The following is a 14244-nucleotide window of genomic DNA, read 5'->3' on the forward strand; positions in this document are numbered from 1 at the left end:
CAAAACGTTTGTCGTCCCTATCCGGAGGGATGGTAGGATACAACGCCCGCTTTGCCGGGGCCGTAGCCACCTGCACCACCAAACTCTCCGGAGTGGGGTGCCTGGACAAGTAGCAGGGGTCGCTACTGGCTGGACGGTATTTTCGCGACAAAGACTTGCCCACTCCCGGGAGACTCTCCGGAGCAGTCCAAGCTGCCGCCGCCCTTCTCTGCAGAGCCATATGAAACGGCAAAACCGGGTCAGTGGGGGGACCGAGATCAAGGATGTCCGTGAGATCATCCTGAACGAACTCCCCTGGGGGAACTGACCAACCGAAATACTCGGTGACCCAAGACATAAGGCGCCGATATGAAGAATCGGCATGAGTGCCAGGCTCCGGCCTACAAAACTCCACCTCCGGAGAGGTGTCCAGTCCACTGGCATCGTGCAGTGACTGCCTCAGGTCATCAAACTGGCTATGGCCCGAGATAAGCTCATCTGGAACCGGAACCGGAACCAAGCCGCCATCAGAGCCTTCATCACCCTGTGAAATGTACTCCAGGCGGGGAGAGGAAGACCTCTGGGGACCAAAGCAGTGCCAGACCTTAGCCAGAGCCTTCCTAGGGGCAAACCCGTGCCACGGGGCCCCTCCGACACCACCGCCTCGAAAGGCGTCGAGGGCGCCGAACGAGTCGGCGCCGACAGTAAAGGCATCGAGCGAATCGGCATCAACGTCAACTGCAGCGCCGCCGGCATCGGTGGCGTCGACGCAGGCCTTGAAGCCGGAGCTCCGAGTGTGTCTCTCGACGACCTAGGCGCCGACGACCCCCTCGGAGGCGGAGCCTCGAGAGAAATCGTCAACGTCTTCTTCGAAGACGGCACAGGATCACGCGGTCTCGAGCGCGTCGAGGACCGGGACCTGGAACGGGCATGGCGAGAACGGCTACCCTTGTCCGAGTGGGACCTCTCCCGCCAGCCGTGCCGACCACCCGAGCCCGAAGGCGTACCAGCGGTGTCTCTCGACCGGTGCCGACCGACCCCACTTGGGAGGCGCGGACGGACAGGTGCCCTACGATTCAATAATCGCTAGCATCTGCTTCCCGAAGGAAGCCCATTCCTCCGGTATCGCTTGCATGGAGGGATAAGCATCCCGCCGACGGGCGGAGTCCTCGGAAGAGGACGGGGAAGGCGACCTATGCCGGCGCTTCCGGGAATGCCTCGAAGAGGCGGAGGAGTGGCGAGACCGACTCCTGGAAGGAGACCCACTGGACTTCCGACGGTGACGCGGAGAGTCGCCCCTCGAGTAATCCGTCGAAAGCCCCACAGACCTCGACTTCCGGGGCTTAGACACCCGGCCTACTGACAGCTTCTTCTTGCGTTCCCGCAAGGCCTTTGCCGTGAGCGACTGCAGTCAACACAGTCGTCCGTATCGTGGGCCTCCCCGAGGCACCAGAGGCAGGCGTCGTGCGAGTCCGTGACTGACATCTTGGACCCACAGTCCCTGAAGCCCGGACGCAGGGTTGAAGACGAAGTAGACATTGCCACGAACAGGTCTTCACAAAACCGAACAGGTTCAACAAACCGAGAATTGAATACAGCAAACTCCAAAGAGTCGAGGCGTACCGAGATTCACGAAGCGAACACGATCGCGGAAAAAACGGAACTGAGGCTATGGGCGTCGTGCGTCCTACTTATCACATCGGGCGACGTCGGCCGTCGGTGGAGGTCCTCGGGGACGACGCATCGATGTCATCGACGCAGACGCCAAAGATTTTCCGAAGCAGCACAGCTGTGGACATTACCTGTCATAGATATGGAATACGTCGGAGGACCCAATCCCCTCGAAATATATGTTACTTTCTCCTTTTTGTGAAAAGAAACAAAACCTTCACGCTGTGTGTGGATTTGTGTGTTTATCTTCTTGGTTTTGTGTTGGGTAACATTATGACGTGGGTGATGACGGGACGTTTGGCTAAGCTAACCAGTTACGTCATGCGAATAGGGGAAACATATAGTTTTGACTAGTGATGTCAGTTAAGGGGCAGGTAATCTGAATAGCTCCAGCAAGGGCACTTTAAGTTAGGGCGATGGATTAACAGCTAAATTGAGCGCAAGATGGCGGCACTCAAACTGTCAGTTTTGCATGTTTAAATGTGAGAAAAACTAAGCTAAGATGCATTGGACATTTATTTATTTTTTACGATCAATCGATGTATGCTCAATAATACATGCCCAGTCTATTGGGCCAATAACATTTCTGAGCAAACTTCCCCTTTAATCTCTGAACAGGAGTTCAGACATGTTAATGGGTGGCATAGAGAATGAAGACACAGTTTAACGATGGAGGGGTTGGCACAAGTAGCGATCAGCGCACACAGTGCTTCTACATATACTTTGCACAAAGAGTAAATATATAAAAGGATCTACAGCTGGTACAAGTCCCAAGAGCACAGCTAAAACATTATGTCAAAGGGGTAGCCAGGCTTTTTTGGCAAGGCTGCGGAGGAGTGGGTACATTACTTCATGTGTGGTGAACCTGCCCAAAACTGCCATTTTCTTTTAGAGGAAGTCTGATTGGAAATAAAAGATCACGGGACAGAGCTTGCAGGGCGATCCAACGGTCTGTCTCCTGGGCCCACTGGTAAAGGCGGTTTATCCACTGAAGAGGAATTCAGGGAATTTGATTACCAAAGCGCTGTTGGCTGCCACTTTATTAATTACTGCAAAATGGAAAAACAGTAAGTGTCAGACCCACCAGCTTGATATCAGAAGGTCTGGCTGGTTTTAATCAACCAGAAGATGTCCTATGCCATCAAGGGATATATTTCCACATATCTACTAATCTGGAGCCCGTTACTGAAGGGAGTACAAATAAGCAATAGAGATTTCACATGCCCTACCAGGGTAAGGTTACTGTGGTTGATAAATATTTAGAAAATCTGTTTACAGGAGCATTGTAAATGAAGGAGCTTGAAGTGATACAACTGATGGTGGAAGCACATCAGATGATGAACGAGAATATGAAGATTCAGAGGTGGAAAACAAATATATATACAGAAACAGTGTTAAAACCGATATTATCTAACAGGGTTGGAATAGACGGGGGGGAATAGGGGTTTAGTTCAGTTGTGTCGATTTGGGGTTTAAACCACTGGGCAGTGAAACACTATGCTGGATAATTTGATAAGAGAATTGAATTGGTCTGATATATGCTTAACTCTAGACATTAACTTTGTTGTCAAGATACTGTCTGCAGAAAAGATATGTCTGTATAGATTGTTCTGCTACATGTGACGAATCCCAAGCCTCATGGGAGCCCCTTCCCATGGAGCCAGGGTGGTGAGGCCACTACCTGATATTTCCCATGGGGGTGGTACTCAGTAGGAGGATCTCATGGGGAGAGGCCTCCCCTCTGAGGACAAAGAAGAGCATAGAACATCTCGGGAGAACACGGTATGACAACCCTCCACACACACATCCTATACACCTTCCTATCCCATTTTACCCAACTCCCTATCCCATTTTACCCAACTCCCTATCCCATACTTCTATGTAGGTCTGTGAACCCGAAAATTACTGAGACGGGGAAGAGCAGGGGCTACCTAAGTGAGACCTACTTAACAAGTACTGGGACGAGGAAGAAGTGCAGAACAAAGAAGAGCAATGCTGAGAACCTCATTGAACAGTCTAGTCTTTTTTGCCTGCTTGTGATAAACACAAAATAAGGGCTTACCATTTTGTCAAGCCCACTGTTAAGCTAGCCCCTGAGCAACAGCAGGCATGGAAGCTGTGAGGCGTGGGAGCAGAGAGACGGTGGAAACTGGAAAGCAGAAGAAGCCAGCGAGTTGCAGAAATTGGCTTTCCAGGACCGGATGGACGGTCCTTTGACCGTGAGGCCAGGCAGAGGTAAAGGCTCCCTAAAATGGTGGACTGCGGGGTCCCAGTGTCATACTTACATTGCTGGTAGTCACTGATCACAGAAGCAGACGCAAGAGTCATTCTCTGGGTAACAGAGCCAAAAAGACTTTCTGATACAGAGTGTTAAAAGAGAAGCAAAGTGCCTGACAAAGAAGTGCAATTTAGACCCAAGGAAGGGAGTCATTCCCCTAAGAAGAAACCAAGACCTGGAAGTGAACTTTTATCCCCTGTCCATAAGAAGGGGGAGCCATTCAACTGGACCAAGAAAGTCCCTTTATCTCTAGTTTAGTTTTAAGTTTAAGGGACAGACGTAGGGTTTTTGACACAGGACAGTGGACTATTGGTTTACACTGGCATTCTGAAAGAAGCCTTAGCATTTTTGGCAAAGGGAATAGGAATGCAGTACCTAGAAAGAGTGCAACACTAAGGGCAAAGTGAGAGAGAGGAGGATCACTGCAAAACCATATGCGTGTGTGATCGGATTGAAGTGTAATGACTGGGTAAGAGCAGAGTGAGTGGTAGGAGCACAGTCAGGGGCTATGGAGTCGTTGGTTGAGAGTGAAGCAGCAAGAGAAGAGCAACATGAGTTGGTTACAGTGCAAGATATGGTATAGTGAGAGGATGGAGAGGAGTAAGGGATTAAGGCAAGAATAAAAAGAATTGAAAATGTTGGGGGCGAGTGAGTGGATTGGTTGGAATGATTGGTGGTGAACAGAGGCAGGGATAGGGACAGCAAAGAGTGAGCAAGCGAAAACAACATTAGAGTAGGGGTATAGACAGTAAGAGCAGAGAGTTGGTATAGGGCTGATAGGAGCTAAGTGAGTGAGTAAGTAGGGGCAAGGTGAAGGGAAGGAACAGAGTCTGGGCTAGCCATAGAGTTCTGGGTTGGGAGCAGAGAAGGGGTTGGTTCATGGAAAGAGAGAGAGAAGGTCAAATGAGAGAAAAGAAGCTGGGGCAAAGTGAAAGGGTAGATAGACAGTAAAGGCAGAGCAAGATGGTAGGGGAAGAGAGAGAGGGTATGAGCACCCAGGGTCAGGCAATGTAATAGCAGAGCTAGTGAGAAGGGGCAACATGAATGAATGAATGTGTCAGAGTGAGGGGTAGAATGAATAAGAGGGTAGAACTAGAGGGTAGAAAAAGGGACAGTTGGGCAGAGTCAAAGGATAGTGGGGAGTGAAATGGGGGTAGGGGTTGAGTTTGGGAGTAGGGGCAGAGTAAACATGTAGGACAGAAGCAGAATGTGTGGAATTAAGAGCACAAGGGGTAGAAACAGTGGCAGAGGAAGTTGCAGAACAAGTAGAAAGGCCAGTTTAAGGGGAAAAGGCACAGAGTGATAAGTGTGGCTAGGGTGCGAGAGGAAGAGGGTGATTTGAGAAGGTAGGAAGTGAAAAGGTAGGGGTAGATGAAGTGGTAGCAGGAAGAGAAGGGGTAGCATGAAGAGTAAGAGGGTAGGTGTCAGAGTGAAGAGGGAGGGGGTACAGGCAGGCGGAAGTGAACAACCTTTCATGAGCAATACATTCTTCTAATTGGTCAAGCTCTTGGCCACAAGGTGGAAGGGGTTGTTGATTATTTTAGTCAATGAAGTTGAAGGACACAATCCTTTTTTTTTAGAACGTGCTTACAGAACCATTAAAGTAAACATTCAGATTTAACTTTGACAATTTTAACTCCACCTATCGCCTCAATTAAATGGAAAAACTCAACTAGCACATAAACTGAGCTCCCACAAATCAAATCTGTGCCCCAGGTCTTCATTAAATGGCAGCGAACAAAAGACAGAAATTATGCAAGGTTTATGTGCACCAATTAAATGCATGTCTAACTACACATAAGATCACTCAACTGGCTTTTAGCATTATCAGTTCTGATGCAGATAATTTTGTTTTAATGTGTAGCGTGGAGTCTCCCTATTTGAGACACAGGATTGTGTAATTTGAACCCATCTCCTATCAAACAACTTTGCTTTATTTGAATTGCATTCCTGCGTTTTCCGATAGCATGGCACATATCTTGCAATACAAACTGTGATCAAGAGTATTCTCCAATTTACCTCTGTCTCGTCACTCTTTTCTCTGTAGGCTGTAGCAATACTGGTTTGGACCGCTTTAATCCATGCCTGGCGCAGCTTTTCTGAATCGGCCTGTAGCATACAGCTCCTAAACAAAAGATTTGATGAAATTAACTTAGTAAGGAAAGAATGCAAACATAGGATTTCATTAATACAAGAAAATGTGATATGTATCCTGTGTGAAGAAAACAGGACAATGGAGAGTGTTTAACCAAAAGCAATAGAATCAGGATTGTCACAAGCACAGCAGCCATCCCAACATTAGATGGAAATAGCCGCCAATTACCTTGCTATACACTTCAACATTCAAATGCAATTCTAGGACTATATTTTGCTACTTTGCCTTCTAAATCACATTAATGACCAAGCAATATCTGAGGAAACAAATGTTGATCAGTAACACATATAAAAATCTAAATGTTTATTAACATGTTCTTCATTAAGATGAAGCCACACTTCAAATTGTAGATAATTGTAGACCACGATCAATCAAACGCACGAAAACAAGACACTGTTCCATGGAACTCAGCTCAAAGGAATTTTAAAATACCTGTAGAACATGGATGTGCTATCCTTGATTTTATCATCTTGAAAAAAGCACAATATATACAAAGTTAAAACCCTTTTCAAAACAAATTAATATCACAAATTGACCAAGTAGATCATAGCCCATCAACTTCAACCCAATTGCATGCATTTGCATCCCCCAATCTGAAGAGAAATGTACTCAATATTAAATATTTTTGCTGAGAAATGTTAAACCTTGCGTCTCCATATTTTTCTGAGAAAGGACTTCTGTTTATCACTCATAATAAAGTTATAAAACACACACAGGGGTGGCAGCAATTGCCGGCAATTCACACTGAAGGCTGTCAAGGCATGATGAAACAACATTTGTTCCGGCTTGAACAGAACCAGGAGCTGGAACCAGTGGTGTATAGTTTGTTTTAGCCACATGAATCGAAGATAAGTGGATGTGTCCTGCTCCCAGCTCTCAACATAAATACATGGGCTTCATCCTACTGTCCAGATGGCGAAATATGACACTGGGGAGCATGCGGTTCAGAGGGCAGGAAAGAGAAGAGGCTGGATCTGGACAGCACATGATTGCTACCGGTACAAAGGTGAGGAAATGGAGATGTGTAAAGGAATTGTGACATTGAGATCTGCACAAAGGCAGACAGGCATGGGAGGTCTTGCTAAATGAAGGGAGACGAGCTCTGAGTGTAAAGTGGGCTACGGTTCAATCCATCACAGAGCCTATTTTTGAAACCAGAGTTCAAAAAGGAAAATATTGCAAGATTGAAGGACACATAGGTCCTAGGCAAAGTATTCTGAAGCAGCCATCACAAAGCTGCAAGATAAGTGGCAGGAAAATCTTCATGTTAGGAGAATTTCCCTAGGATTTACTATTATGGCCAGATATAGCAACCTACTTGGTTTTCACACAGTTTCCTTCACAATCGCGATGCACGAAGTTATAGAATAGCCATGTAGTCAAGGCAACTCTTCAGCACATGCGAGCTGGTTTAAAGATACTGTGAAAACTACAAAAAAATATGGGACGGCCTGCACAATAGATTTGTACAGATATATTAGTTATAATGAAGTTCTGCACAGAAATAATTGCAAAATAGTCACCGGTAGATAAATCAGTAATAACCTTTCAGAAAATGGGACAAACACTGAACAGTGATCTCAGAGGATCATGACATGTTTACATAAGTCCACAAAGAGCAAAAGGAATTTTAATGAGGCACACAGGACTCAGAAAGCAAAATGAACTAACTCCCAATGTTAGTGTATAGCCCCATGTATATCAATGGGCCAATGTTAACCTATAGAGATGGTTCTGACATTTGCACATGGGGCCCCACAAAAAAGAAGGACCAAAAGAATGCTAAAGGGGCCTACAAAGGAAGTCCAGTTAAAGAGTTTCACTCATCACTTTCCAAAACGGAGATTGCACAGGTGTGCAGTGTGATAAGTAGCAGGAATGGTCATAGTTGGTTTCCGGATAGGCTGAAAAAGCACGGAAGCCCTACAGCCAGGGAAACCTGGAACAAACACCCAGGGGCAAATAAGGGATTCAACCTTCTCCCCACCCCCCTCTCACCTCAAGGAAGGTATGACGATTGGGTTGTTCCAGTAAGGGCCTGAAGAGAGGAGCCCTTGGAACAGCAGCAGCAGCATTATCAGTAGCAGAGATGATCTTGGTAGTAAGCCGGATAGGAAAGGCTAGCAATGGAAGACCTTGGCGATGGAAAAAATACACCAGTGAGCTCAGCTGAGGTCGGAGGTACCACTCTTAAGGTGTATAGGTGAAAGAATGGAGCCTTATTGACTTGAAAGTGGAGATTCAACAATAGTAATCCTATTTAGGGGGTCGCAGTTGGTGGTTCGAAAAAAAAAGGTGCAGCAGAACAAGCCACAGTTGGTCTCTTTGCAGGATAACAGTCCCAGGGTGCTGGAATACAGATTAGGCAAACAAAAAGTACCAGCAGAGGAAACAGCCACAGCAGGACGTCAGAAGGCTAGAGCAGTGATTTGCTCCGGGGGTCAAGCAGCCCAAGCAAGTCCTAGAAGTCTCAGTTACGAAAACGCTTCCTAGAGAAGGGATCCAGCTGTCCCAGCGGAGGCAAAGGAAAAGAGCACTGGACATTATTTTTCATTCTGGTCAGGAGAGAAAGTAGAGCATCAGCATCCGGTATTGTAGAGTACAAAAGATGCTGGAGCAGAGCTTACCTTGTCATATACAGGCCAGTCCTGTCTCTAAATGAGCCAGGGTTCCATCAGTTGACTACGTTATTGTATTACAGTGTCATGTTATATGCAAGCCTGTCGGTATAGAGTAACCCTAATAATCAATCATGACACCTTCATTACTCAAAGTGCTCACAACCACACCAACTTCCATCCTCCCGGGAAAACATAGGGAATGTTGATTCCAAGGGTGGCACGGAGAGCCGTCCCACTTCAGGCACCCTCAGATACACAAAGCCACTACTTTGAGTGCTCCTGGCCCGAGTACACATCAGAAAATGACTCTACATGATCATTACCAGTCTACATCCAAACACACTTGAGGGCAACGAGATATAGTTGCCTTGATACTGGATTTTATAACACTAGACACTACATATTGGGAGCCTCATGGAAGAAAATGCCTTCTGTAATCCAAAATGTCTTTTATCCACGCAGCCACTGTATTAACATACACTGCCGCCAACGAAAATTAGTCCAACTATCTGGGCCAAGTTACTGACCTAGAGAGACTATGGTGCACCTTGACGTTGGCACCAACCTAGGGGCTCATAAGAGTCCCCAGAGAGCCACAAGATATAAGTTGCGTGCTCAGTGAGATGTGGATGGATCTCATTAGGGAAAAGGCGTTTGGACATTGGGCAGAAAAGGATGGCTGAGAAAAAGTACTATTAGTCCCACACACGTACACAATTAAATACACCAAACAAAATACTGTAAAATATATCAATATATGTTTTGTACTTGCGTTAAGATTGCAAACAATGTCAAATAAGTACTTCAAAATATACCAACAAAGCATGTATATAACATTAAACAGTAAGGGTAGACAGTATATAGGAGGCTAAACTGACCGCTAAGTACTAGACCAATTTAAGTACTAATAAGGAGGGAAGAAAGGTGGGAAGAAAACTATAGGGAACAGGCCCAAAGGACAAGACAAACAGGAAGTATGTCTGCATAGGTGGCAGCTCACCCCTAAAAAAGAAAGTTACTCAATGTAGTTAAGTCCCCTTTCCTCCATACTTTGCAGCTGTGCGTTCCATGGGGACGGGTACATTTCCACAGTAAACAAAAATTCCCATTTGTGGGCGCAGTCTTTACATGCACAGGGCGTGCCCCAACATACACTGTCACAGACATAGGCTGCGCCCACCAGCTCTTATTTTCCTGCGTTAGACGGCATGCTGTACAATGTCAACTTTTTAAGGGGGCTAGAGGAAGGGGCATAAGGAGGAAAGGGGTCTGGGGACTCCGAGTACAGTAGTCACTATGGTGAGCAAACTTTCCTTACTCCTACTCCCACTCCCACTCCCACTCCTGCCATACTTCGTGTGTGCCTACCAAGCATTTTGTCCCAGGTTAGAGGTCCAGCATTAAGCAAAAAGGGTTTGGAGCACAGCCTTTCCAAAGCTAGCATCTACTCTGCTATGGTGTCCTACAGAAAGATGATGGCAAAGCCATTGCCGACACATACTTTAGTTGTCAAAACAGAGCTTGTCTTTCCCACCAAACAAGACATTTTGTGCGAAGACTATGGCACAGAAGAGAATTTCTTAGGTTTAGTGGATTCCCCCTCGTGCCTTGTAAAGGGCTTAACCAAGCCCAGGGACCGAAAACCAGCAGACGCAGTATGCATCGCAGCGCTATCTCGGATAGTAAGCCGAAGGCTTTCAAGGCAAGGGGCCTTAGTACGTGTGCTTGACAGAGGCTTTGTCGAGCCACCAGCTGAAGAACTGGTCAGAGCCCCTGAGGGATACTCGAGAGCCAGTAATGGCCTAAGAGGCCATGGGGTTGCCCCTGGTAGCGGAAGGAGGCTTTGGCCTGGCCCTCTCGGATGCAGACAACCCAGGAAATGAGTCCCTGCAGTGGGATGCAGAAGAAAAAGGAAAATTGCCTACCTTATCTTGTCTGGACTCTAAAAAGTGCCTGAGATGCAGTGGAGGAGGCATGCCAAAAATACCTTCCAAACGCACCAACCGTTTCATGAGCGCCCGGTGTGAAAGTCACAGACTGTGCACGTGTCCCAGCGATGAATGCGGCGCAAGTACTCCAAGCATAAGGAGTGTGCGACCCGTGCTGAAAAGTGACACAAACATGACTAGCAACATGAAAACCCTGGTTTAACACCTGACAAACAGGGAAGTACTGGTGGGAGTCCCGGCGTAGCAAATAAAAAAAATAAAAAAGAAAAGCAGGAAAAGAAATTCTGAGGAGTTGTTTGCTGCATGACAGGCTTAATCCATGCGGAAATATGGACTAGCAGAAGTAGCTGGTGGAGTCAGCATGTCTGGGCACGCCCCGCAAATGCGTGGAGTCAGACCCCATATTTGAAGGACATGTTTTTGTTTGCTGTGCAAATCTACTCAGTCCCTTACCCATTGGATCGACACCCAGAAATTAAAGGGGACAGGACGCAGGAGTATCAATCAAATCAATGTTACCACCAGTGGTTCCTGCTACACCAACATTTCCTCTCCACAGAGTTAACTGTGGGGGTTTAGTGTACTGAAGCTATAATAAAATCACTAGTACATTCTAAAATTGCAGTCTTTGTTCTAACAACCACAGAAGGAAAGAATTAGAAGTTCATGTAAACACCTTAGTAAGTCAATCTCAGAGTTTCAGAAGCTTCCAAATGTTCTCCCATAGGAAACGTTTAGCTTCAAATCCCAAAGGTCTGCTGCACTTAAAAGAAAAAGTAAGCCAAGTTCTCCTTTTACCCCACAGGGACAGCAGAAGGGGCAAACCAACCACAGGGGACAATGGAGTGGACCTCAAAGCAATAATTCCAGCCTAGAGTTCAATAACCAGCAGGCTAGGAAGTGCTGGTTAAAGAGGGTGCACAAGGTCCACTCCAGGCAGTGGAGATCAATAGGAGAGATGATAACATCGGCAAAAACCCACTTCACCCGTGTGGAACCCCACCTGATTGAACAAACTACAAGAAAGAGGACCTGTGACACCGGGAACAAGTACTTTTGGACTGGGAACAGCAGTTGCAAATGTGAGTTTGGATATTAGTGAAGACGGATTTTGAGAATCAGCCCTCTGGCCAGATTTTGAGATGCCACTCAATCCTGAGGAACAGGAACCAAGGTCTACTTTATCTGGGTAATGTAGATGATAAACACAAATCTAGGGAAATCGTACATTGTCCCAAAGTGGGGTGGGGGGCTCCCCCTGTGAGGCTGGGGAGGTGAGCCTGCTCTGCAACACCCTGCCTAGGGGTCGAGGCAAGAGGGACCTCACCGGGAGAGAATCCCACTTTGGGGACAAGGACTCCCGCTCCCATGAGGAACTCCCTAAGAAAGCCAATACATCTTTAAGCACTTCCAGGAAAAAAAGATATGAAGAAACCACCAACATGTGTTACGGTTGTCCAGAGGCTTTGGCCACTCCTTTAAGGGAAAAGCCCCCTTTTCACTGAGATGAAGATCTATGGAGGAAAACAATGTAAAACAGAGAAGAAGGAATATGAGATTCCGACTTGGCAGTCCCACGACTACGTTATAAAGGGAAGGAGGCTGGACAAACAGAGGAAGCCGCGAGATACAAAGTTGCTTGCTGGCTTGTACGCAGATGAGAGGATGCGTCGCATCCCATGATCGCAAAGGAACAAGTTAATTACCTGTTGCACTTTTTCTCCAACATGAGTCTTACATGGATTCGCATGCTATGAATATCCCCTGTAGTCAAGCTGGGAATACTCGTTAAAATAAAGCAGTTTAGCTTTAAGCTAAAAACTGCATTGTCACTTGCATACCCTAATGCTGTCCCTTAGGGTCATACTGCCTCAACCAATGACACTTGTCCTCCTTGGCTCTGGTCATGCACGTAAAGTGGGAGTAGGTCCCAAGAAGAGTCAGGAGAAGGAGGGAGGGTGCGCATGTGAATCCATGTAAGACCCATACTGGAGAACAGGAGTTACAGGTAAGTAAATTGTTCCTTCACCAGCATGGGTTTCTTACATGGATTCACATGCTATGAAAACAATTACATAGCAGTACATAAACACAACTAGGGGAGGCGCAAGGCTCAACAAAAGCAATAGAAACCTACCCCTGGAACACACTCACCTCAAGAAAACAGGTTGCAAAGGACCGCCTGTCCGACACAACACTCCTCTCTGAAATCCCGGTCACCAGAGTAGAATCACAAATGTGTGAGCAGACCTCCAAGTAGCAGCCCTGCAGATATCCAGCAGGGGAACACTAGAGGAAAGACGTCATATATGAGATTGCTCTGGTGGAATGGGCCCTTGGTCTGCCATGCAACGGCCTGCTGGCCAGCTGATGGCAATACATGATGCAGCAGGAGAGCCATCTGGAGATGGATCTTTTGATATGCCCTTCCCATGACCCACAAGTCCAAAGTTTACAAAAAGCTGAGAAGTCTTTTGAAAGTCCTTTGTGCGTGCAACATAGAATTTCAGGGCATGCACCACGTCCAGCGAATGAAAGTACCTTTCAGCCGGCATAGAACGGTTTGGAAAGAAAACTGGTAAGACCAAAGGTTTGTTTAAGCGAATGTCAGAAGGGACCTTTGGCATACAGGACGGATGAGTTTATAGAACCACCATAGAATAGTGGAAGGGCAAATATAGAGGCTTACAGGATAGAGCTTGGATTTGTCCAACACGCCTGGCCTAGGTGATCGCCAATAGGAAGGCAGTCTTCCACGAGAAGAACTTTAAAGATGTCTGATGCATATGCTCAAATGGAGCACCCATCCGTTTGGACGGCCCACATTCAACTCCCACCCAGGGACAGGGGCGTTCACCAGAAGGAATGTTCTGAAGAGTCTCTTGAGGAACTCCTTCACAAGCCTGTGAGACCACAGGGAGAGCATGACAGGAGCCCAGGTCTACCGTGATAGCGTGGCTAAGTACACTTTGATGGACGCACGGGCAAGGCCAGCCTTAGCCAGAGAGCAGGTAAGGAAGAAGTTGTGGCACTGTGACATGCTGTAGAGAGATCCTGTGACTGGCACCACACTGTAAAACGTTTCCACTTGTTTTTGTAGCAAGCAAGTGTAGATGGAGCCCAGGTCTTGGCTAGAATCTTCTTGCATTCCAACGGCAGCGAGAAATGCCGAAATTATAAGGCTGCAGGAGCCAGGCCGATAGGCTCAGGGATTCTGGGTTGTAGTGTAGGATTGCCCCTCCTTATCTGGGCAGCAGTTCCAGAAGAGGAGGTAGCTTGATGGTCAGTGCCACTGACAGGTAAAGAAGGTCCGGATACCAGACCTGTCTGGGCAACAGTGAAGCAATGAGGATCATCGTGCAGCGGGATAGTTGGAGTGTGTTGATTACACGTAGGAGCAGCAGAATTGGCAGGAATGCATAAAGGTATAGGCCTTCCTATGGGAACGATAAGGCATCCCCCAGGCTTTTTGCCTGAGGATATCTGCTGGCAAACTGCTGGCGCTTGGCATTGGCTGCTGTCACAGAAAAGTCTATCTGAGGCTGGCCCCACTCCCTGAAGATCCGAGAAGCTTGAGCTTGCTGGAGCTCC

At 47.0% G+C, this 14244-nt stretch overlaps 1 protein-coding gene across 4 annotated transcripts in view; it reads right to left on the reverse strand.

Moving 5' to 3' along the window:
• ACAP2 (ArfGAP with coiled-coil, ankyrin repeat and PH domains 2) overlaps window positions 1-14244 on the reverse strand; it is a 1585345-nt gene that overhangs the window by 564456 nt on the left and 1006645 nt on the right. For all 4 annotated transcript variants that reach the window (XM_069618585.1, XM_069618583.1, XM_069618582.1 and 1 more), the window contains one exon: window positions 5948-6053. In XM_069618585.1, coding sequence (XP_069474686.1) covers window positions 5948-6053 — 106 coding nt within the window. The remainder of the gene's footprint in view (window positions 1-5947; window positions 6054-14244) is intronic.

The sequence above is a fragment of the Ambystoma mexicanum genome, chromosome 10 (assembly GCF_040938575.1).
Source record: "Ambystoma mexicanum isolate Mex_15411 chromosome 10, UKY_AmexF1_1, whole genome shotgun sequence".
In the NCBI taxonomy this organism is placed as follows: Eukaryota; Metazoa; Chordata; class Amphibia; order Caudata; family Ambystomatidae; genus Ambystoma; species Ambystoma mexicanum.